The 24466-nt window shown below is 38.6% G+C and overlaps 2 protein-coding genes across 2 annotated transcripts; one reads left to right on the plus strand and one right to left on the minus strand.

The window, feature by feature from the left end:
* Positions 1 to 1149: 1149 nt before the first annotated feature.
* Positions 1150 to 8714, minus strand: LOC137657053 (uncharacterized). Its single transcript, XM_068391418.1, has 6 exons — positions 8610 to 8714; positions 5177 to 5898; positions 4806 to 5039; positions 4207 to 4386; positions 3872 to 3965; positions 1150 to 2009 (listed from the first exon to the last, which is right to left on the minus strand). Exons 2-6 carry the CDS (start codon positions 5832 to 5834, stop codon positions 1904 to 1906), a joined length of 1272 nt encoding a protein of 423 aa, XP_068247519.1. The 5' UTR covers positions 5835 to 5898; positions 8610 to 8714; the 3' UTR covers positions 1150 to 1903.
* A 1595-nt stretch (positions 8715 to 10309) lies between these two features.
* LOC137657260 (mini-chromosome maintenance complex-binding protein-like) lies at positions 10310 to 20640 on the plus strand. The gene is made up of 4 exons (XM_068391597.1): positions 10310 to 10510; positions 18920 to 19005; positions 19995 to 20177; positions 20605 to 20640. Exons 1-4 carry the CDS (start codon positions 10453 to 10455, stop codon positions 20638 to 20640), a joined length of 363 nt encoding a protein of 120 aa, XP_068247698.1. The 5' UTR covers positions 10310 to 10452.
* Positions 20641 to 24466: the final 3826 nt, after the last annotated feature.

Here is a 24466-nt window from a genome sequence, read left to right on the forward strand (position 1 = left end):
AATGCCCTGGAATGTATACGATAAAAGGACTGCGAAGGTCCTGTAGAGTAGGGTTCGCGTGCTGTATATGACCAAAAGCAGCCCTTAAACAAATTATCAGTGCATTGGGTTAGAGTTCTCTTGCTTGAGGTTACACTATTCCATCTTATTTCTCTTCCTCTTGATTTGTTAGTTTTTATGGGAAATATATATTTTAATGTTACTGTTCTTAAAATATTTTATTTTACCTTTTCTTTCCTCACTGGGCCACTTTCCCTGTTGGAGCCCTAGGGCTTATAGCATCCTGCATTTTCAACTAGGGTTGTAGCTTAGCACGTAATAATAATAATAATTCCAAGGGATCGTTCATCAAAATTATTTACTTTAAAAAAAGTTGAAGTCTGAGAAAATATTACACCTGATGCGAAACTGCTTGAATAATTTGGTTAAAACTGTGCTTGAATTTGGTCCAAACAGATCATATTCTTTACTCTAGAAGTAATTTTACACATGCTTCTTTCTGATTATCGGTTTTCAGTGTTTTTTTTTTTCCCTCTCAAGCTTAGAGCTGTTGGCTGCAAAAATGCCAAACTTTCGTGAATAGTTTTTGTAGTTGTACTATATCCATTAGAAATGGGCCGATCAGTTTTATCCTTTTTATGGTTAACAAGTGTAATTGCAGATTATTTTTTTTCTCAAAGGGATTGCAGAAACTAGACGTTTTATTCTAATCCGTATAAAAACTATTCATGTGTGTATATGTATATATACTTATATCAAATTTTCATTAAAAAACTGGGAATTATTGTAAAGCAATAAGTTGTTCCCCATTTTCATCTTTAACAAGAATTTTGTCCAAGCCAAATGTTAACAGTACAAAATAGATTAATATTAAAGATAAAATGAAGTTCAAACTTGCAGAAAATATTTTGCAAAAGTATATAATCATCAATATATGAATCGACTTTTTCGTCTCCGTAATTACCTAGACCAAAAAGTTGAACTCATCTTTGTGATACCTAAATTAACTCCCTCCCATTTGCTACTGATGAATAACACGTACAAAAAAAAAAAAAAAAAAAAAAAAAAAAAAAAAAAAAAAAAAAAAAAAAAAAAAAAAAAAAAAAAATTTAAAAGATTAGGTTCAAAGACAGAGAGCTAAACTTTGTATGTGTATTTATGTATCCAGGAAAATTCACAAAGAAATGTATTCTTTCCATACTTATGTGGCCAATGAGTCTAGAAATAGAAATGAATATATGCCAAAACTAGAAAAAGTTAACAATTGTTTTTTGTCTTTTCATTGGCATTAAAATATCAAAATGCTACTTACTGGTAACAGAAGTATTAACCAAAAAAAAAAAAAAAATTCGATATTTCATTTCATTCATAAAAAATCTAAATCCTAAATACATCAAAACAAATTAATAAATTAGGAAGATACTGATAATATTCTTAGATCTTCATTTTTCACCAAACAATCAAGCACGAAATATTTTCTCTGATTCAAACCACAAGGAAAAAACGTAAAATTCTGTCATTGCTTCTTAGAAGTCATTTAGCAAAACAAATCCAAACAATACATATGACTCGATCCCCTTTCTCAAGTTTAAACCTAAAGGAACTAAACAAGTGTGCAGCAGAGACCTTTAGTAGGATGTTCAAGAAAGTGCTGATAAAGACTAAATAGAAGACTAGAATGGATTACATGAGCTAACAATGTTGCACAGAATAATATGCATAACTACATGCTATTAATAACTACCCATGAATTGGTCCTCATAAGAATTCTATTATCATCTTAATTATCAAATTGACCCAAAGATCGACGGGGAGCCAACATATCTTCTTGAAGAAATATCAGGGTAAAGAACGTCCCAAACAAAATGGGTCCTCCTTGCTGCAAAATTTATGCTGCCGTTATTCAAGGCGAGAAAGGTTGTCTTGCTATTAGACGGTTGATTTTGCCCGCCAGCTGGTGCATCTTCAAGAGGTATCGACTGTGGAAAACTTCTTCCTCTAGATCTGCGCTGAAATGTCCAATTGGCAAATTAAACTTTTTGTACTTACTTTCTTAAATCTTCAGGAAAACAAAACATGTCAAATAACTCTTATTCCAATCTTTGAAAAAACAAGAAAAATCAAATCTTGAAGGATCTCCTGGAGACAGCAGTTTTATATAATTTTAGTATAATCTATTAAGCTAAAAAACTCATGAAATATAAATAAAATTAACCAGTGAATATGACATATCAGTATAAAAAAGCAAAGCAATGTATGACAAATATGAAGACCCTATTGAATTTTATATCAACCATAAGAAAAGTTATCCAAAACATTACAAAGCTTCACCTCCTTGGTGTGCCAAATGCCATGTACTGCAATTGAAAAGCAAGATACATTGTCAGCTGTTGCAATCTGCTGTCAGTTTTCATATTTGTCCCAACAATCATTTGTCAAAGAGTATTTTCAGCAATAAAATAGGAACCGAGAAATGCTGGGATTTTTTAAACTCAACTACTGTAAACGACAGTGAATAAAAACACCGATAATTCATAATGAATCGGGTGGATCATTTAATATTCAAAACACATGCGCACACAAATAAAAATTTGGCATGTCTGAGGCCTTTGTCCTGCAGTGGACTAAAAACAGTTGCATTTGTTGTTGTACATATAATAGAATAGCATGCCTGCTTCTAGAAATTGAGTGGCCAGTTCGAATTTTTAAACACCACAACACTCATTACTGTATTCATCGCTCCTCATCTAATTTTGGGTCACAATTGAAAAAGAAAAAAAAATATATATAACAACTTTAGAACCATTATGGAAGCACCCCCCCCCCCAAAAAAAAAATAACTATTTTATCTTTATATCGGCTACAATTTTCTCTGCATTATCACCTAGCCAATGCCCAACGAATAACTACCCACACATTTATATCCACATTTCAGAACAAATAATGCCAATTCAATACATCTCTAGCAATTATTGAAGTTTAGATAATGAACAACACTCAGTTAAGAGATGAAGTTTTTTTTTCGAAACGGTAAGTGCAATCTTATCTTGCCCTGACGAGAAACCAGAAGGCTATGAACCTGTAGAGTAAGCTTCTATTGGAATTGAGTGCCCATATAAAGAGAAAAGCTTAAATTTCCTAAGTATACATAATCAAAATAATAATAAATTGAACTGAATGTATTTAGATATAAGTAGACAACAAATGAGTAAACTAAAAATAAAAAATAAACCAAATAATCAAAATATAAAGGAATAAAATCAATTAAACTTGATTAATTAAAGAGGTAAAACTTGCAACAACCAAAATAAAAGATGGTTGGCATATTGACAGTAATCTGAACAGCAAAAATTTTTGTTGAAAGACTCAGTCTTGAAAGGTCTTGAACATGACTAAAGTATTGAAACCCTATTTGAATAAGTGTGCAAGATGATTAAAAAAAACAATTAATAATTCAAAGCTGCCAGTAAATATCAGCAAAGTTCCGGGATGTAAATGAAAAAATAAAAAAATTTAATCTTCGGTCAAAGCTTTATGAACAGGACCCCGAGGAACACTCAAAATGAACAAGAAATCAGACGCAGTCTAATCAACAACAGATGTTAGCAGTTACATAAAGGCATAACAGAGTAAACGGAGATGAGAAAGGTCACAACAAGCTGGGAGTCTGTTGGACAGAGCCAATCTTTTGTCACAATAATGTCACGTTCCTTGCATGTATGAAATAATATCAACGTCTAAAAATCAAGATATGAATGAACTTCCTCACTGGATCTTTTCAGAGGTCACGTTGGCTGACTAAAAAAAAAGATGGTATGATGAATACAGTATGTATAAAACCTACCATATAATTCATAACAATGCTACTAACCAATGAGCTGCCTGTTGGCTGCTCTTCAGCATCTCCCTCACGGAATCAGTGTACATTTTCACTTCAGCTGATACCCTATCTTGCAGTACAGTCTCTTACAAAGATAAAGGAGTTATAAATTATACACATGCTTGAGTTACAGCCTAAAATATCAAAGTGAGACGCAAGGAAGAATATTCATTAAAAATATTCACAATATACCAGTCATGCATTATATAGTCTGAAGTTTTTACTTGGACTAAAATATATACATCTAGAAAACGAGTACTGTATGACTAATAAAAATTAGTATTTACGTATAGCTGTCTCCAAATTAACAATACAAAATAACTTACCCAACACATCAAAGACTTCATGAGACATGCCAGGGTTTGGTGACAGCGCAGATCCTTCAACGAAGCAACCGGAGTCATTATTACTTGGCGAAGAAGCTTCCCAGCCAACTGCACCATCCTGCGCCGGTGCTATGGAAATTCCATACACTTCAGTCTCACCATTCCTTACGTGCTCTAGGTCTGAAAAAAAAAAAAAAAAAAAAAAAAAATGATTAGTCAAAATATAGATTTTTTTTCCTAATTCCTTTAATATTATTACTAATAGTTAAGCTACAACCCTAGTTTGAAAAGCAGAATACTATAAGCCCAAGGGCCCCAAAAGGGAAAAAATAGCTCAGTGAGGAAAGGATTAAGGAAATAAATAAACTACAAGAGAAGTGATGAATCATTAAAATAAACTATCTTGAGAACAGTAACAACATTAAAATAGATCTTTAACATATAAAGTGTAAAACTTCCAAAAAACAATAAGATTAATAAGATAGAATACTGTGACCGAATGTACCCTCAAGCATCTGCAAAGAGAAATTATATATAAAAAATATTGCAAAAGTATATTGTAAATTGTAAGTTACAGATTTGGTAAGAAAATATCATACCGTAAGGGAGTTTATCCTGGATGTAACTGTATGGGATATCCATGTGCAGCCGCTTCTGTGATGGTTCGGCAATAGGGTCTCTGACAATCCCGTTTTCATTGGATTTGTTGCAGCAGATATTATTCATGGAATAGTTCTCCCTTGCGAGATCAAGAGCATCCATTCCTGTGCTCAAAACCCCACCTTCTGTTTGCGTTTCTCTTGAATCTGTAGACATTTTTGAGTCCTGATGACCTGTACATCATAAAATAATTACCAGTATTAATCTTAAAAAACTAAAGAAGTAACATTATGGCATCAATATATTCAATCAAATGAAAAAAAAAAAAAAAAAAAATTAAACCATCTAAACAGGTCTGAAAAATACTGACCTCCTAACTGAAGAGAGTCTCGGCCAAAGTATGGCACATTGTCACAAATGTATTGAGATGATACCTGCTCATGGGGAATTTGATACCCAGAAATCTGGTGGCCGATACTACCAACCTGTTGACTGTTTAATTGAAGATCGTTGCTATTTAATATTCCTGAACACCAAGTTGTGCTTTGTTCATACGGAAACGTCATATTTTGGACGGCATCCAAGTGTACAGTTTCAGCATTATGAGTCTTGTTAACAGACAGTGAGGGCCAGAAGCCTTCCATGGGTTTGGAGCGAGTAGATATGCCTTCCAATGAAAGAGTAGAAGTGGTTACACTGAATGTATGCGGTCCTTGGCCCAGCGGAGACACGGAATATGGAAGTACTCTATTCAGATGTAAGTCAGTTTCTTTAACTGTCTCGCTGGGATAGACTGGGATGTTAAAAGTTCCTGGAGGTAGTGATCCTGCACTAGGCGGATTTAGAGATGATTCCAATGGCATTGCAACCGTATGTAGCCCAAACACCAGACGTTCTCCGCTTCCTGAAGCAATCAGATCATTTTGGCAATGCAGTGTTTCTACAGGTTCACCATTGATACAAACAATACGATAGCTTTTCAGGTGCAATGTAGATTGGGTACCAGAAAATGGAACGGAATTTGTCATCAAGTGAAGCTCAGGTACTGCCTTATCAAATTCAACTAATGCAGTCTTCTCATTGCTCTGAAACCTTCAAAACGTTGGTTAGGTAGGCTATGCAAAAATTTATCAGAATCTTCAAATTTACTTTTGCTAAATTTAAATTTAATTAATAATAACGCAGACTTAGTATCTAAAATAAGCTGCTACCTGAAATGCAAGACAAACATTTATAGTTTTTAAACCTTTGACTCAAATCGAAATACTTTGGAGTTTTGTCATGACAAAGTCACAGCAACCATAAAATTTCTGCTAACATCTTGTTTTTTTTTTCCAGACAATCTTAAATATATGATTCTTTGGAATACTTAATATCAATTCTTAAAATATGCAAAGCGTAAATTTTTGCTTTGCAATATCTTGATATATATATATATATATATATATATATATATATATATATATATATATATATATATAAGACCTATAATAAACGGTTCGGCAACAACACATAATTTAAAGTAAATGAAAAATAAATATCAGCTACAACTAACCTAAAAGTAGTATATTACCCATAGACAAAATATAGCGTTTAACCAATGAAAATACCTCCGCCCAACACCTGAACTCGTTGTAGATTGCCTGGCACTTCGGCAATACTGCACACTAAGCTGGACCAGAGTCATATCTGTTTTGACTCTGAGCTGGACAACGACACTCGGCCATCACAAACGGTGGAACAAATATCTCATGAATGTGTCACTGAAAACTGGTTTATTTTTTCACGACCATCCTCTCTTGCGGCAACTGGTCTATTATTAACTTATAGAACATTCGTTTCGGTTTGCGTGACAAGACAAGCAATGTTTGATACTAGGTCTACATAGAACAAAGCCTTTATCCACACTACATATGGTTCGTCAGGGGAAATATTTTAACAAATCTATTGTTTAAAACATAGCTTTTCATCCTACCACAGAAAAAGTATAAAAACAATGAAAATCAATTATACAGAAAAATATATGAAGGGAGGCATACACAGAAATCTTTGTTGACATATGTATGTATATATATATATATATATATATATATATATATATATATATATATATATATATATATATATATACTATATTTATCAGGTTATATTAGAATCCAACTTATCAAAATCTACTTTAAGCTAAAACAAAGAAAAAACGCCATAACAACGAAAAAGTTGGCTCCCAAATTCCCCAAATTACAGAAAAAACTATCCAGGATATTACAATGATGTATGTTATGGCACCTATATACACAAGTACATTTACACATATCACAGATAAACGCAAGTTTAAAAAAATAATAAAATTACATGACAATTAAAAGCGAAAACGTTTGAAAAAGAATAAATGTACATAAAACTAAGACCAAAAGATACAAATAAAAAATAAATCAGCGCAGAAACACACCATTGAAGAACCAAACTGAAAACAAAGTAAATTTCGAGTAAAAAGAAAAGAAAAAAGAGCAATTATTCTTTTCATTTAATTCTTGTAATGAGACTGGATAACATTAGTTTTAGCTCTAGTAAATGTTTGAATGATACTGAAATGGATAGAGTATTCCTTATATGCCATTATGATTTTTCAGTGAGAAAGGGCGTACTCCCTGACAGATCTCTGAGTGGGGTTACGCGTACCCCAGGTTGAAACCCCCTGGTTTACTGTAAACATTATGTAAGTGTTAATAACGTCTAATTACAAATCTTACTTGACACTATCCTTCGAGGACAACGACAGTGCCAAAATCAACCCAAATCTATCAAATACATAATACACCACCTACTCAAATCCATTCCACATATATGAATGTATCTACTCATTTCCTAAATCACGTAAATGGTTGGTCAAATTAATACTTAAATAAGAAAGCAAAATATAAAAATATGTGGTGCATTTATACCTACGCACTGAACATTGTGAACGTGCAGCATTAAATACATCAAAAGGCGTGTATTAACATTTAAACTATTAAATCTATATGGAATATATGTTGCTTGTAATTTTCCTACCTTTTACTTAAAATTATTCTATTGACATCATTGCCTCAAACAATAACATATTCAATTAAGTTTTTTGAAAAAGTCCAATTCCCTCTAATGTAAACACAACATAGGGTATGTCATTCCGCCCATATTGAGGTACAAAATTTTTGTCCTTTTCAAGTTTCAAGAGAGAGATACCCATGGTCTGAAGAAAACTGCTACCACCCACTCAGAGGTAAATTACCAATGCCATGTAACTATATATATATATATATATATATATATATATATATATATATATATATATATATATATATATATATATATAAAATTCTACCCTACAAGGGCTGTCTGAGATACTTGGCGTAATTGCGTAAATATTTTTGTACTTACAGTATATCTGTATTTCTAATTATCTGAAGTCATGTGATAGCCTAACTTCTAGCAATGTTTACCGGTACCAAAGACACAAAGATGTCCATAATATCTATGATCTTTAAACCGTCCGCAGGCCGTATTTACGATCCATAGAATGAAAATATTTGAAATGACTATCAGAAATGAGACACATCTCATGCACTTATAAAAAACACATATGGTAGCTGGCCTCATTAACATCATAACATGCCATTATTTCTGCCCCCCCCCCCCCCCAAAAAAAAGGAAAACAATGGGCAGTTAAATAGGACATACACATTTCCTTATTAAGCTTGTTTCATGTGACGACCAAGTGAGTGGATTCATAGATGGAATTACCAAACTTAACAACAAAGTCTTACCATACTTAAATTGACGAAATTCTTCAGCTGACCTATAACACTTCAGCTTAATGTCAATGCAGACATCCACTGAAATTTTGGCGCCAAGCTGTCAAGTGTCAACATATTAGCGTCCTGGCGATTAAGTCAAAACTCATTTTTTTTCCAGAATAGTTGATATATTAATTATAAATATTGGAAATTTTCATAACATTATCGTCTAACTTAAATTTTTACATTAGTTATAATTTCTATTACTATAGTTCTTGCCCGCCAAAAACGCCCAGCCACAAGGCTGACGGACAGTGTTGCCAAACCCGCGGTTTACCCGCCCAATTGGGCTACTTTTGAACACCTTACCGCGGGTTATAAAAGAGTGCCGCTACTTGCCTGAAATTGGGCTACTCTGGAAGAAATAAACCGCGGCGCCAATAAATTGTTTAAATGGTCCTTACTAATGCCATTTCTTTTATAATAATTTCAAAGTGGAAATGTAGATCGATTATTCTATTTCAAATTTCAATAGTTCACAGACAGTTTAAACCATCGTTGTAGAGTCAAAAACAAGATTAACCGACACGCTAAATCAGTTAATGTGCAGGTATTAACCCAGGTCAGATTCTTCACTCATAGCTTCATTGTCTGCTGAGTACTGGTACGCAAGCCCTGAAGAGTACATGTACCGTAATTATGGTACATATTTTAACCCTGCATACAATGTCTATCAGTTTTTTTTTTTTCAAAGTGGGAAAAGGATAAGGAAACTTAATTTGTAACTGACCAAGCAATCAAACGTGTCACAGATGCGACCAACATATCCAAACCGACTTTGTTTCAGATTTGCAAGGAAAATTGGGTCAAGGCTATTAAGCATACTGATAACATTATAAAGGAAGACATGATAAATGACGTCTGTATTAGCTAATTCATTAAATCTTTTGTGATAGAACTAACTTCATCGGACGAAGAGTCACCATAACCACGTTTGCTAACTGAACCTTTGTTGTAAAAGCTTTTTTCTCATTAATTGAATAAATTCTAAAACAATACAATCACCAATGTAAATATACTATATTAAACTTAGTTAATTGAATCCTTTTATGATTATGTTGAATGAACAACAAATCTCTTTTATTTTGATAATTTCAATTTTGTTAAATGTCATTCAACTAGTATTTAATTTTGCCAAAAAAAATATACGGCTTTATTTTCAGTATTTTTGAATAAAAATTATGTACATTTTTCGATATCATACTCTTCTATAAAATCTTAGTTGATTGTTTTCGATCCCCTGCCCACTAATTTATTTCTATAGTATATAATATCAATAGTTTTTAGTACCAATTTAATGATGGCTAAGTTACTATAATTGGGCTACTTTTGAAGCAACTGCCGCTACTTTTGAGGCTTTGCACCGCGGTTTGGATGTCAAGTTATTTGGCAACCCTGCTGACGGACATAAACAGAGCAGACGACAACAAGTGGATCAGTGTTGCAAGCTCTGAATTTGCTAATGTAAGCGATATATGCTAATATGCGGACAGACAGTAAATCTAATTTGTTTGATGCTTATCACTCCTTAATGCTACTGATAACTGCATTGGTATATAGTATTTGTTATTATTAACTTTTAAATAAAAATAAATGTTCGAATATCATACTAATTAATAAACTGTTTCTTTTAAATATAGCACCCAGATTTCGGAACGGCTTGCTGACATTTGTATTGCTGCTCCTCGTACATGTGTTGTTTTGTGTTGCAGTTGCACTCTCTTCCACGTTCAAGAAACTTGAAAAGAGTTTGACTTCCCAGCCACGTAATTAACATTTGATTGAGTTTGCCATCCAACTTTAAATACTCACTATGCCTGGTATAGACGACTGGACACTAACACCACTTAGAATTGTTGATAGATTTTTCGGTAAGTATGCATGATGTGCTCAACATGGAATTGTTGATGGATTCTGTGAGGCCAATTGTAGCCGTATTAGTCACGTTATATTTAGTTCAGGCTGAGTTTTATAGTATTTTGTTTGTCTACTGACCGTGACAGAGAACTGCTTATCATAGTCTTCTTAAGTAGCACAGCTCATGCGTAAATTTGGTTGTACCCAAGTCAACCGACTTGCATAATTTTCATTTTAGGCAATTTTCTCTGATGGAGGCTTAGGGGTTATAGCATTCTACTTTTCTAACTAGGGTTGTAGCTTAGCAAGTAAAAATGAAAATGATAATTGGATGTAGGCTAGGATATCCGAAGCAATATACAAGACATTGCATTAAGGTTGAGGTGTGAGTGACTAGTCCGTTTATTATTATTACTACTACTACTACTACTAGCTAAGCTGCAACCCTAGTTCTAAAAGCAAGATACCATAACCCCAAAGGCTCCAACAAGGAAAATACTCCAGTGAGGAAAGGAAGTAAATAAACTACAAAAGAAGTAATGAACAATTATAGTAGAATATTTTAAGAACAGTAACATTAAAATCTTTCATATGTAAACTATTAACACATGAAGTGCTAGGGGGCTGCTGTCTAAGGACGACGGCCGCATCATGTGTCGCGATTTTATCATAAAACTAATAATTTCTCGTTACAAATTAAATTACCAAATTTTTAAATATTAAACTTAGCCGGTGAATATATAATAGCTGACGGATTCCAATAACTCGCGAGCGATCGCCGTGAAGGTTGCGGGTGTGACCACCAGCGCCGACTATCGGCCAGATACCGCATATACTTGTCAAGTTCTCCAGTTCTTCTCTGTCGGTCTTGTCGACAAGTTGGTTCCGCTCGCTTATGACCTTGAGTTTTCGACCTATTTGGTGAAGTACTTTATTTTGGTTGTTTATTGGCTTTCGCTGTGACGGGTGTTTTTCTTCAATTAAACTCTTGAAACCCTTTTTTTGGCTGGTGTTTATTGTTGATGACTTTGGTTTTGACTTGGATTTTCTCTGATTGTTCAAAATGGCTGACCCTTCTCCTATCCCTGAACCTAAATATCGCAAGTGTGCGAGGGATTGCAACAAACGTCTTCCCAAGGCCTCTATCGACCCACATACCGTTTGTTCTAATTGCTGGGGTAAATCCTGCCAATTAGGAGATCGGTGTGATGAGTGCGTGGTCTTGTTGGAATTCGACTGGCTCGAGTATGACAAATATACTCGTAAGCTGGAGAGAGATAGGGTGAGGAGAAGCTCCTCGAGATCTTTGGAATTTTCCTCCTCCCATGCCCCTGAACCTAATCCTTCCCCTGTAGTAGTTGTTCCTGAACCCCCTACTAGCACTCATGAACCGTCCATGCGGGATATGTTTCTAGCGATTCAAGCTTTAGGCGAAAAAGTTGAGTCCTTAGCATCGGACCGTAACCAACTCATGTCAGATGTTAAGTTGTTGAAGTGTCAGAGTGGTAAAACAGAAAATCGTAGTGATAAAGTGATAAGTGCGCAAAGTGTATTTAGTGTTGCGACCGAGGGTTCGTCTGTTCGTGCTTGTCGCTCCCCTAGTCCGAGACCTCTTTCAGGCTCCCCTGCACCAGGGAGAAGTAATGTCGTAGGACTTAAGGGGACGAGAGGCGTAAACCAACGTACAGACGTTCCCTCTTTGGTATCGGACGTTTCTCGTCAAGATCGCCCTTACCATAAGACGGGTGAGACTATATTCTCCTCGTCCTCCGAAGACTTATCGCACAAGAAACCTTGGCGCAAGGTTTCTAGACCCTTGAAGCGAAAGTCAGTCCCTTCAGGACAGGTCCAGTGTCCTGGCTGTAGCCATTGGGGCAGCTCTGACCTTTTGCAGTCGTCAGATGACTGTTCGCCTATTAAGCGCAAGCGTTACACGGGGTCCGAGGGTCGCGGTAGAGGCAATGTTTTGCCAACGCAGACGTTACCGACGTCACGGCCCGTTCCGACTCCCGTTGATCCGAAGTGGGTTGTCCTGCGGGACATGCAGTCTAAGCTTGCCTCCCTTATGGAAGAGTATGACTTTGAGCAGGTTCGCGATGATCCTTTGCTTTCGAGTCGCCAGTGCGCTGAACGTGACTCTGGCCTTCAGCCGCCCAAACGAGTATTCACTCGTCCGTTTGACGTTAGTGCTGACGTTTCTAGTACTTTGAAACGCGATGCCAGTAGTCTTTCACGTCAGTCACGTGACATGGATCCCTTGCTGCAGTCTCGTACTGACGTTCAGCTGCTGCCGCCGCAGCCCCGCACTGACGTTCGCCGACCGGCTCCGTTGCCTCGACGTGACGTTGAGCGTCAGTCACCGCAGTCGGAGGTTGTTTTGCCTGCTCAGACTCTGCAGTCAATGCAGTTCCGATGTGACGTCGAGCGTCAATCAACTTCAGCTGTTGTTGTTGGTCAGTCACAGGAATTTCAGTCCTTTCAGCAGCGGCGTGACGTCGCTTCCTCTTCTGCTACTGCTGCTCCTTTGCTTGTTGACATTGCCTGTCAAGCGTTGCCTCCTCGGCATGTCTCTCCGTATCATGAGACTCGGCAGTTGTCGGACGAGGTTCCGTCGGATGAGGAAGTCGCTGATCCCCTTCCAACTGATATTCCTTTGGGGACTTTGTCGGACGGAGAGGAGCCTAAAGCTGCTCAGCCCTCTCTGGATTTTAAAAAGATCATGCTGATTTTTAAGGAACTGTTTCCTGACCATTTTGTAACTGCTGCTCCTCGTTCGCCTCCGTCAGAGTTTACGCTAGGCCTAGCTACTTCGACGCCGTCGTTTACTAAGCTAGTGCTCTCTCGCTCTTCTAAGAGGGCTTTGCGTTTACTAGGCGATTGGTTGATCACCAGGAGGAGTTTGGGGAAGACAGCCTTTGCTTTCCCCCCTTTTAAACTGGCTTCTAGAGCGAGCGTCTGGTATGACACGGGAGAAGTTCTCGGCTTGGGAGTTCCTGCCTCTGCCCAGGGAGACTTCTCAAGCCTCGTAGACTCTCCCCGTCGCCTGGCCATGAGACGCTCTAAAGTTTACTGGTCCTCTTCGGACCTTGATCATCTCCTCAAAGGGGTTTACAGGGCCTTCGAAGTTTTTAACTTCTTGGATTGGTCGCTGGGAGCCTTGAGCAGGAAGATCTCTTCGGCCGACCGTGATGTATCCGTGCTAATTATGTCCTGCATGGACAAAGCTATCCGTGATGGCTGTAATGAGCTCGCTGCTACCTTTACGGCAGGAGTCCTTAAGACGAGGGAGACTTTGCTCGTTCCTTTCGGCAGGAGTAACTCCCTGCCAAAGGTCAGAGCTTCTCTTTGCCCCGTTGTCATCTGCTTTGTTTCCTCAGCAGTTGATTAAGGATATTGCAGCTTCTCTGGTGCAGAAGGATACCCACGACCTGATGGCTACGTCGGCACGCAAGGCTGCTCCTTCATCATCTTATGTCGTAAGACCCAAGCTCGATACTCCAGCAACGAGGTTTATCCCGCCCTTTCGTGGCAGAGCCCCCAGTAAGGGAGGCGCTCGTGCCGACAGTAAAAGAGGCAAGAGGAGAGGATCCAAGTCCCGTGGCAGAGTCTGACTGCCCACGTCCTCAGACAGCGGTAGGGGCCAGACTGAACAACTTCTGGCAGGCCTGGGAGAAGAGGGGTGCAGACCGAGAGTCTGTTGTTGCTAAAGGAGGGGTACAAGATACCTTTTGTACGGAGACCTCCTCTGGTAAAAGTTCCTATAGACCTCTCTCCCAGGTATCGAGAGGAGTCAAGGAGACAGGCACTACAACTGCAGGTGTCTCAGTTGCTAGAGAAGGGAGCGGTGGTGAAAGTCTCGGACCTTCAATCACCGGGATTTTACAACCGTCTCTTCCTAGTCCCAAAGCATACAGGAGGTTGGAGGCCGGTGCTGGATGTCAGTGCGCTCAACGTTTTTGTTGTCAAAACAAAATTTACGATGGAGACCACGAAGTCCGTCCTAGCAGCGGTCAGAGAGGGAGACTGGATGGTCTCTCTCGACCTGCAGGATGCGTACTTCCACATTCCTATACACCCGGATTCTCAACCGTATCTGAGGTTTGTATACAGGAATGTGGTGTACCAATTCCGAGCACTGTGCTTCGGCCTCAGCCCTGCTCCTCTTGTTTTTACAAGGCTCATGAGAAATGTGGCAAAATTTCTTCATTTATCGGGGATTCGAGCCTCCCTGTACCTGGACGACTGGCTGCTCAGAGCGTCGTCCCGTCATCGCTGTCTTCAGGACCTTCAATGGACGTTGGATCTTGCAAAGGAGTTGGGACTGTTGGTGAACTTAGAGAAGTCTCAGCTGACTCCCTCCCAAACGATTCTCTATTTGGGGATGGAGATTCGCAGTCTAGCTTTTCGGGCTTTTCCGTCTGCCACCAGGATAGATCAAGCCTTGCTCAAAGTCCGCCTCATGCTGAGAAAAGACCGTTGCTCAGTGAGAAGTTGGATGAGCCTCCTAGAGACGCTGTCATCCCTGGAACAATTTATCTCTCTAGGGAGACTTCACCTTCGCCCTCTCCAGTTCCATCTAGACTCCCATTGGGACAAGGACAAGACTTTGGAAGCTGTCTCAATCCCGATCTCCGAACCAGTAAAGACGTGCCTGAACTGGTGGGACAGCAATATAGGTCTTCGAGAGGGTCTGTCCCTGGCGGTCAAGAACCCAAACCACGTGTTATTTTCAGACGCATCGGATTTGGGTTGGGGAGCGACTCTGGACGATCTGGAATGTTCGGGTCTTTGGACGTCGGATCAGAGGAGCCTTCACATCAACTGCAAGGAGCTGTTGGCTGTTCACTTGGCCTTGACGAGTTTCGAGAGTCTTCTCCAAAACAAAGTGGTAGAAGTGAATGCAGACAACACCACAGCCTTGGCGTACATCTCCAAGCAAGGAGGCACTCACTCCCACACACTGTTCGTCATCGCAAGGGACCTCCTCATCTGGTCAAACGATCGAGGCATCTCACTGTTGACGAGGTTCGTCCAGGGGAAATTGAACATCTTGGCGGACTGTCTCAGTCGGAGAGGTCAGGTGATCCCTACAGAATGGACCCTCCACAAGGACGTGTGCAAGAGTCTTTGGATGACTTGGGGTCAGCCCACCATAGACCTCTTTGCGACCTCATTGACCAAAAGGCTCTCGACCTATTGCTCTCCAGTCCCAGATCCAGATGCCTTTCTGCTGGACTGGTCTCACATGGACGCCTACGCATTCCCGCTGTTCAAGATCATCAACAGGGTTCTGCAGAAGTTCGCCTCTCACGAAGGGACAAGGTTGACGTTGGTTGCTCCCCTCTGGCCCGCGAGAGAGTGGTTCACAGAAGTACTTCAATGGCTGGTAGACATTCCAAGGAGTCTACCTTTAAGGATGGATCTCTTACGGCAGCCACACGTAAGGAGTCTTCATCAAAGCCTCCCCGCGCTTCGTCTGACTGCCTTCAGACTATCGAAAGACTCTCAAGAGCTCGAGGATTTTCGAAGGAGGCAGCCAGAGCGATCGCGAGGGCTAGGAGATCATCTACTATCAAGGTCTACCAGTCGAAGTGGGAGGTCTTTAGAGAGTGGTGCAAATCATCCTCTATTTCCTCTTCCAGTACCTCTGTAGCCCAAATTGCAGACTTTCTCCTGCATCTGAGAAATGTTCGCTCCCTCTCTGCTCCCACTATTAAGGGCTACAGGAGCATGTTGGCGTCTGTGTTCAGACATAGAGGCTTGGATCTGTCAAATAATAAAGATCTCCAAGATCTCCTTAAGTCCTTCGAGACCTCTAAGGAGCGTCGTATGTCCACTCCTGCTTGGAACTTAGACGTGGTTCTAAGGTTCCTAATGTCCGACAGGTTTGAGCCATTGCATTCAGCCTCCTTGAAGGATCTCACCCTCAAGACGCTTTTTTTGGTGTGCTTGGCTTCGGCTAAAAGGGTCAGTGAGATCCATGCCTTTAGTAAGAGCATCGGCTTCTCTACAAATAAAGCCACATGTTCGCTTCAACTTGGTTTTTTGGCCAAGAATGAACTGCCTTCTCGTCCTTGGCCTAAATCTTTTGACATACCTTGCCTGTCAGAAATCGTAGGCAACGAGGTTGAAAGAGTTCTGTGCCCAGTTAGAGCTCTTAAGTTTTATTTGGCTCGTACTAAACCATTACGAGGTGGTTCTGAGGCCTTATGGTGCTCCGTTAAGAAGCCTTCATTGCCCATGTCTAAAAATGCTTTATCGTACATTATTAGATTTTTAATCCGGGAGGCACATTCTCATTTAAGTGAGAAAGACCGTTGTTTGCTTAAGGTCAAGACGCACGAAGTGAGAGCAATAGCAACTTCGGTGGCTTTTAAGCAAAACAGGTCTCTGCGAAGTATTATGGACGCGACCTTTTGGAGGAGCAAGTCGGTGTTCGCTTCATTTTACTTAAAAGACGTCCAGACTCTTTATGAGGACTGCTACACCCTGGGTCCATTCGTTGCAGCGAGTGCAGTAGTGGGTGAGGGTTCTACCACTACATTCCATTAATCCCAATATCCTTTTAATCTCCTCTTGAAATGTTTTTAATCTTGTCTTGGGTTGTACGGAAGACTAGGAAGTCTTTCGCATCCTTTTTGATTTGGCGGGTGGTCAAATGTCGTTTCTTGAGAGCGCTCAGATTAAGGGTATTGATGAGGTCCTGTTATAAGGGTGGTCGCCCTGGATATAACAGCTCCTGGGAGTCTTTCAGCATCCTGAGAGGATGGCTGGGCTTCGTGAGGAAAGCGGACTAATAAGGCAGAGTAATCGTCAGAGTCAGCTTCCTTACCAGGTACCTATATTTAAGTGGGTTTTTTTATGATATAATTGTCAAAAACTCATGAGCATATACGCCTTTATTGCATTAATACTGGTCTCTACCCACCACCATGGGTGTGAATCAGCTATTATATATTCACCGGCTAAGTTTAATATTTAAAAATGATATTTTGATTATAAAATAAATTTTTGAATATACTTACCCGGTGAATATATAAATTAAAGGCCCTCCCTTCCTCCCCAATAGAGACCCAGCGGACTGAGAAGAACTGGAGAACTTGACAAGTATATGCGGTATCTGGCCGATAGTCGGCGCTGGTGGTCACACCCGCAACCTTCACGGCGATCGCTCGCGAGTTTTTGGAATCTGTCGAGCCGTCCGAGACGTCAGCTATTATATATTCACCGGGTAAGTATATTCAAAAATTTATTTTATAATCAAAATATCATTTTTGCATTTATTGTACACCTCTTGTGTAAAACAGCTATTTGATTCCTGTCATTGTCTACCTTGTGGTTATGTTATGAGTTTTGTAGATATTTCAAGAATTTGTTAGGTTGTTGGTTGCAGTGGGTAGAAACTATGGTTGGATGTCCTTGCCTGTATTTTGAAGAGTTTAGGTTTGAATTCATACTGGTATTTAAACCTGTAACTTGACTTATCAAGTCCTAGGTCAGATTAGGTAGGGGATTGGCTTCAGTCACCCCATTAGGTAGACCCATTCTTCTTGGGCTGATTAGGACATACAGTATTCCTTTCTTTTACAAACACCCCAGTTTCCCCATTTACACCCCTCCCCATTAGTTTTAACCATAAGGGGTATATAGTGAATAAACCAAATCATTTCATGCTAAAATCATTAGATTGATATAAGGTAAGCTATATTTTTCAATTGAACTCAATGTAGATTTTAAAATCTTTACATTGTTTGTTTAAACAGACTAAGACCCATTATTAGAGTGTCTCAGTTTGACTCAATGTAGATTTTAAAATATTTAGGCTACATTGTTTGTCTAAACAAACTAAGACCCATTATTAGATAGTCTCTCTATCCTAGATCCAGTACTGTTGAAATACTAAATGGAGATGTATAAGTGATACTGAGGAGTCCAAGAAATATTATCCATATTTTCCCTCAAAATTCATGGCATGTCGTGTATATGAAATTTAAGATGGTGATAATATGGTAATCGATTTTTACCAAATACTGTGCATGAACCTTACATTTTTCTGATTTCATATCATGTTTGATCCTTTTTATTACTATTGTTATTTGATGCAAATCACTTGTTTTACTGTTTTCCTCATCTTTATTCTAACAATTATGACAGTTACAAGTCAGAGAGTATGTGCGAGTTTTTTGTTTTTTTGTTTTTGTTTTTCTTTTATAGCATCAACAGAAGTATTGTAATTGTATGCTCGGGAAAACAAAGAAATATGAGTGCAAACTTTCATGACTGGTAAGAGAATGAGAACTGCATGTTATAGATTTTCAAGTACTGTACTGTAATTTCATAAAATAGGATGTAATTAAATTGTTGCTATAAGTTGTGGTGCAGCATATTACTCTACTAACAAGTTTTGTCATTTGCAACAACAGAGGAATGTGGCCCAACTGGAGAGTGGAAGCAAAAATCCCAGGAATTTTTTGAAAATGAAGCCAGCAAGCCGAGTGTTCTAAAACGGGTAAGCTTATTGTTAACAGTCATGTTTAAGTTATTTATACAATTTATATCTTGAAACGTTGCTTAACTGTCCTCTTTACTATTAATAGATAACAGTGGTTCAGCTTATAGAAATAAGGTTTTATTTTTATTTGTAAATTGAAGGGCTTGTTTTACAGTAGCTCTTCTTAGATAATCCAGTGGGGTTAGTGTCATTAGTACACCTCCTGCACTATAGGCCTTAATTAAGGAACTTTTCAGCCTTCCTTTGTCCTCTAGCTGCACATCTGTCATATCCTATTTTACCACCATTCCTGCTTTCCTTCTTTCATCTTGCCATCCAACCTCTTCTGACATACCTGATAGTGTAACACTAGGGTTTTACCTTTATTGGACTTGAGCACTGAATTGCCTCACAGGCCCCAGCCCCAGGCTATATAAACCAAATCCATCTGTCTTGTGTATCAGCTTGGTTTTTCTCTCTCTATGTTAGCTTTGGTAATTTCTCAAAATTGTAATTGTATAGTATGGAGAGAAATGAAAAAAAGATTCTTGGTTTTGTCTCTACAATGGACAAGGATCTTATTGTAAGTTATTCAACACCTGAAATATGAGATTGGTAGGCATAGTAATGCTTTAAATAAAGGACAAAGTTATTTTAAATCGTAATTTAAGATAAATCCAGGTATTTGCCTACTATTACATTAAAGGGAGAGCCTCATCTTTACCTTGTCTATAGTGCTTCTCGTCTTCACAGTTATTTATTTTTAGCAGTGATCAGAATCATGACAATAAATTCCCTCTTACCTGGAGTACGTCATTACATAGGTAGATTAAGAAACTCTGTCCTTTGAATAACTAGTATAGTAAAACTAAGGTAATTAATATACTGTTCAGTTTAATAATTTTATATGGATCAGAGCTTTGCACTTAAATTTTTGATTTTTAATTGACCATTCAGTACTTTACCATCTCTAATGTAGAAACTTTTTCTTTCCAATTTTGATTTAGCTACCATGGGTTAATGAAACACCTTTACATCATCTGAGGTCAAATCAAGTGGTGCGATTCAGAGGAATGGTGCAGGATATGTTTGATAACGAGTTTTATTTGGATAAGTATGAAGTGAAGGATACAAAAACGGGAGCAGTTCGTCTGCGTCCTGGGCGTTACAAGGATATTGCAGAATGTGGGGTACGTATAATTTTTTCATTCTTTTGTGTTTTTGTATTAGTTAATGAAGGTTTCCCATACTGTACTGTTTAAAACTTTATTTCACCTATGATTCATCAACTGTTATGGCATATATGATGTATAGGCAAGATGTGAATTGGTTAATTATTGAGTGAATGGAAAAACTTTCCTTCATGTCTAACTTCTCAATGGGAAGAGCTAACTTAAAAATTTTGGTGATGATGATTGAAAGAAAACTCATATATTCTGATATTGTATTGTAAACTTGAAAATATTCAAGTTGATAGACCATCAGGACTTGTGGTTTTACCATGTTTTTTTAAGTGAGGTTAATAAACTGCGTGTGACTAATTTAGGTGAAATACTAAAGATTGCATGCCAAACTTGGTTTGTTTCTACATGAATACAAACCTTTGTTCTTTAATAGGAGTATGCTTTCATCGAAGTTGGATATGGCTGTTAAAACTTTACGAGTTGGTGGTAGTTAGCTGCAGGGGTGGCGGGTAAGCCACACCCACATGACCAGTCACTTAGCGCTTGCCTTGCTTCAGCCACTGGATAGTAGACATATTTCTGGCAGTCTCTTCTGGCTTTTTTTTTTTTTTTTTTTTTTTTTTTTTTTTTTTTTTTTTTTTTTTTTTTTTTGACAATTGTGTAGGCATATCTTCATGTACTGGGATATTTAGTAGGAAGGAAAGATTTGTAGTGGTTTCCTAATAACTGTAGCTGTGTAACAATTTTCTGTGAAAACCTGCCAATACCCACATTCTTGTTCCTGTTAGACAGCATTCCTATTTGCTGTTTATTCCCTTGATATGAAAGTTGATTTGATAATTGTGATAATTAAACCATTGGCCTACATGTAGGCTTTATTGATCTAAATTCCTTAACCAGGTGCAACCCAGAATAACAAATATGATATATAAATATAATTGTATAATAATAATGACCCATAATCAAATAATGATAGTAATACTTCATGTACAGAAGTTAAGTACATTGGCAACCATAACAATTAGTCATAAGGTTAAGCCTAATTAATAGTTAATATGAAAATATAGTAGTAATACGTATAACAGTATGAGAGTTTAATAGTTTACAATGTAAATGATAATAGTTATTACCTGTTGAATAACAATTAGTAGTATCTTATTAATGGAACCACAGTCAAAGGCTTGGGCTATTCACATCTGTTCTGAATCCAAAATGTAAACAAAAGCACTGATACCAACTGACACTGTAATGGCATGGTTACTTGTATGTAATTTAGTAGCTGCTTTTATGACATCCCTCACTTATTATGATAGTATAGTAATTATCATTATTATTAGTTCAATGTCAAGGAGGTTGGCAATCCTTAGACAATGATGTGTACTATTGGAGGAAGAAGGTTTCGCCGCCCCTGTGAGTGAAGGCAAAGGGCACCGCCCTTCATACCATCAGTGTATTACCAATCCTGTCACTTCCTATAGTTCCTGTGTTTTCTTTCCCCCGTGAGAGTGTTGTAGAAGGCAAATTTCCAGTTCCTCCTCCTCTGTTTCATCTTCATCAGGGTCTTCACAGCTACTTCTTGGAGACGAACGTGTAAAAGACGTCATCGAAGAAGCCCATGGAGACCGATCTATAGGAGTTGTGTACGCATGACCTCTACCATTTCTCCCCTTGTGGTAGTGACAGTGCTGTACCAGGAACCTTCCATCTTTTTTTAAGTGCCTAGTTGTCTCATATCGGGAAAAAACCTCTGCACACTTAACTATGGGGAGGTGTCTGAGTACTTGGTAGGGTTATTCACACACCTTTACCTGTACTAGGTCTCGTTCTGGGAGGAGTCAGTGCCAAGACTTGTAGCGGGAAGAAACATAGGCAATCAGAACTCTTGTTCAAACTGAATGCTCGCAATATTGGTCGGAATGGAAGGGCTTTACCTTTCATTCCTTTTTCTTGAACTTTCTTTCTCTTTTGGGGGAGAGAGTGAAGATGCACATGCTGTAGTGGTTTGTGTACTGTGGCCAGAGGTAGCACCCGAACTGCCTAGTGTCTGAATACCGATCACGCTCCAATGTTCACTACGCAAAAAAGTAAAACGGTGGAATACCCAAAAAATCTAGGTAACAGGTCAAGAGAACGGAGTACTGGACACCACCCCTTGATTTATACTTGGCAAGGGGACCCAGCTAACAGTATAATTGCATCATATTATTCAGATAAGCCGTTTTCAGGTTAAGTAAAAAAAAAACAAATACTAAGGAAAAAAAAATATTGGCTGAGAAGGGGACACAATGGTGTAAGGTACAGAAATGAAATGCTGTCTTCATAAAACAAGAAAAATATTTATTACTATGAGCCCTTCATCAGGATAAAGCCCTATCTGGTTTGTGGTGCAAATTTTCTAATTGTTAGCATCAAGACAGAGCCTTTCTGTTTAATGTAGATATTATCAAGAGAAAGTTCCTAACACTATGCTACAAACATCTACATGTTATAGTACAAATTGAATGCCATCATGTGTACGTTGGTGTTCACAATTTATGCTACAAACTAGGCCAACTTGATGAGTACTAGTTCAATAATCATCTTTAAGAAATGTCTGAATTTGTTTCAATGCATCATTGATGAGAATCTATTCAGTACTGAATCAGTATACTGTACCAAGTTCACAGTAGTTTATGACATCTCGGTATGTTCATGTCACTCCAACAATTCTATGGGTTAACAGGAAACCCAAAGTATGTCTTATATACATACGTTCCCGCAATCCACAGGCTGGGCTATTTCAAAGCAGTTCAGGTCAAATCCCTCACACTTGGGAATTTCTGTCAAAATATATTGTGAAATATCTGCTGTGTTTTTTTTTTCTTTTTCTTGATAAAGAAACCTATTCTTGTGCCTCTACCTGTTTCCAACTCTAGTTTCCACTTCAAACCCTACAGGGAGTAGGGCGTGCTGCAAAAAAGGGAATATCATTAGACAAGGTTGAAGGACCAAAATATAAAACAAAAAATATGCAAGCATAATAAAAAGTAATTTGTATTTCTCTTTACAGTAACTTTATTACAGTAGTTTAATATTTTCCACATTGCTTAGAGTCATCCCTTAATGGGAAGAAACATCAGCATGTGCTACTATTGCTTGGGTTGGTTTCACACAAGACTAAATACAAGGACTGCTATTCAGAACATTAGCAGCTGGCCTTGTAATTCCTTTGCCAGGACATTCCCGGGAAGCATCTGTGACACAAGCCTCCGATATGTATTGTACAATCCAGGTCTGTTCTCGCTTCATACACTAGGTGAAAGGTTGGTATTGGTAACGCTTCCTTCCCCGCGAATAGGTATTCAAACGTCTTCTACCACTGCTCGGTCTCATACAACTGAACTCTCGCACTGTTCTACGGGATGATATGTGCTACCGTCATGTCCCTTTCCTCTTTGGAGGGCTCCAGAGACGATAACCCAACAGTATTATTGTAGTGTGGTGGCGGGTGAGTTTGGTAATCAACACGAAAGTATTGACTTTAGCAGATATTCTCATCGCATCTGACTTATCCCAAGGCACGGGCACAGTCCTCGCACATGTCTCCACGATCCTAGCCCTCTATATCATCACCAATCTCTTTGTGTGAGGCATCACTTCAGCTTTCCTAGTGCAAATTGCACGATCAGTGTTTTTGGTCGTTCTTCGAGGGATTATTACTTTCGAGTCACTAGGGAACAAGTACGCCTGATACCTCTTATCTTTCTTTCAAGCGCTTCCAACTAAGAGATATTGTAACTCAAAATCTTTTACTGCTCTAGGTGTTATGCTCTGAGACTTTTTCAAGACATCTTCCCATCCTCGGAGACCGGTCCAGGACATGAGTTCTTCCCATGCTCTGAGATTTTACCACATGCCAAAATATTTCAATCCGTTTTTGTGATAGGGATTGGAACAGATGTCTTCTCAAGTCCAATCTTGGCATTCGTACAAGCACCGAGAAGCCATATTTTGCTTGCATGATTGTCTCCAAGCATCCTCTCCAGCCAAAAATAGGTGCTCGTGCAGTGTGATGCTCTCCTGTTGGCTTTCCAAAGGCTAATGCACTTAGTGCCCCTTAGCCTCGGAGCATGATAGCCAGAAGCACTTCAGTTATTGGTATTTTTGCCTTAGGGTGCTTCCAAGGCGTGGGGTTGTCCTTGATTTCCTTGGCTACTCTGTGTCTCCCAAGACTGCTGCTGATGATATATGGGGGTCCATAGGTGGGTCCTAGCCCTTTGATGGCGAGTTGTAGTGCTTGTGCTTCCTCAGTGGAG

Source organism: Palaemon carinicauda, chromosome 18 (genome assembly GCF_036898095.1).
Source record: "Palaemon carinicauda isolate YSFRI2023 chromosome 18, ASM3689809v2, whole genome shotgun sequence".
Taxonomy (NCBI): Eukaryota; Metazoa; Arthropoda; class Malacostraca; order Decapoda; family Palaemonidae; genus Palaemon; species Palaemon carinicauda.

Coding starts and splice junctions, on each gene's coding strand:
- LOC137657260 (XM_068391597.1), top strand. CDS start 10,453: ATGCCTGGTATAGACGACTGGACACTAACACCACTTAGAATTGTTGAT. Junction 19,006..19,994: donor AGCCGAGTGTTCTAAAACGG/GTAAGCTTATTG, acceptor ATTTTGATTTAG/CTACCATGGGTTAATGAAAC. Junction 20,178..20,604: donor AGGATATTGCAGAATGTGGG/GTACGTATAATT, acceptor GTTCTTTAATAG/GAGTATGCTTTCATCGAAGT.
- LOC137657053 (XM_068391418.1), bottom strand. CDS start 5,834: ATGACAAATTCCGTTCCATTTTCTGGTACCCAATCTACATTGCACCTG. Junction 5,040..5,176: donor AGACTCTCTTCAGTTAGGAG/GTCAGTATTTTT, acceptor TATGATGTACAG/GTCATCAGGACTCAAAAATG. Junction 2,010..3,871: donor AGCCAACAGGCAGCTCATTG/GTTAGTAGCATT, acceptor TGGACATTTCAG/CGCAGATCTAGAGGAAGAAG.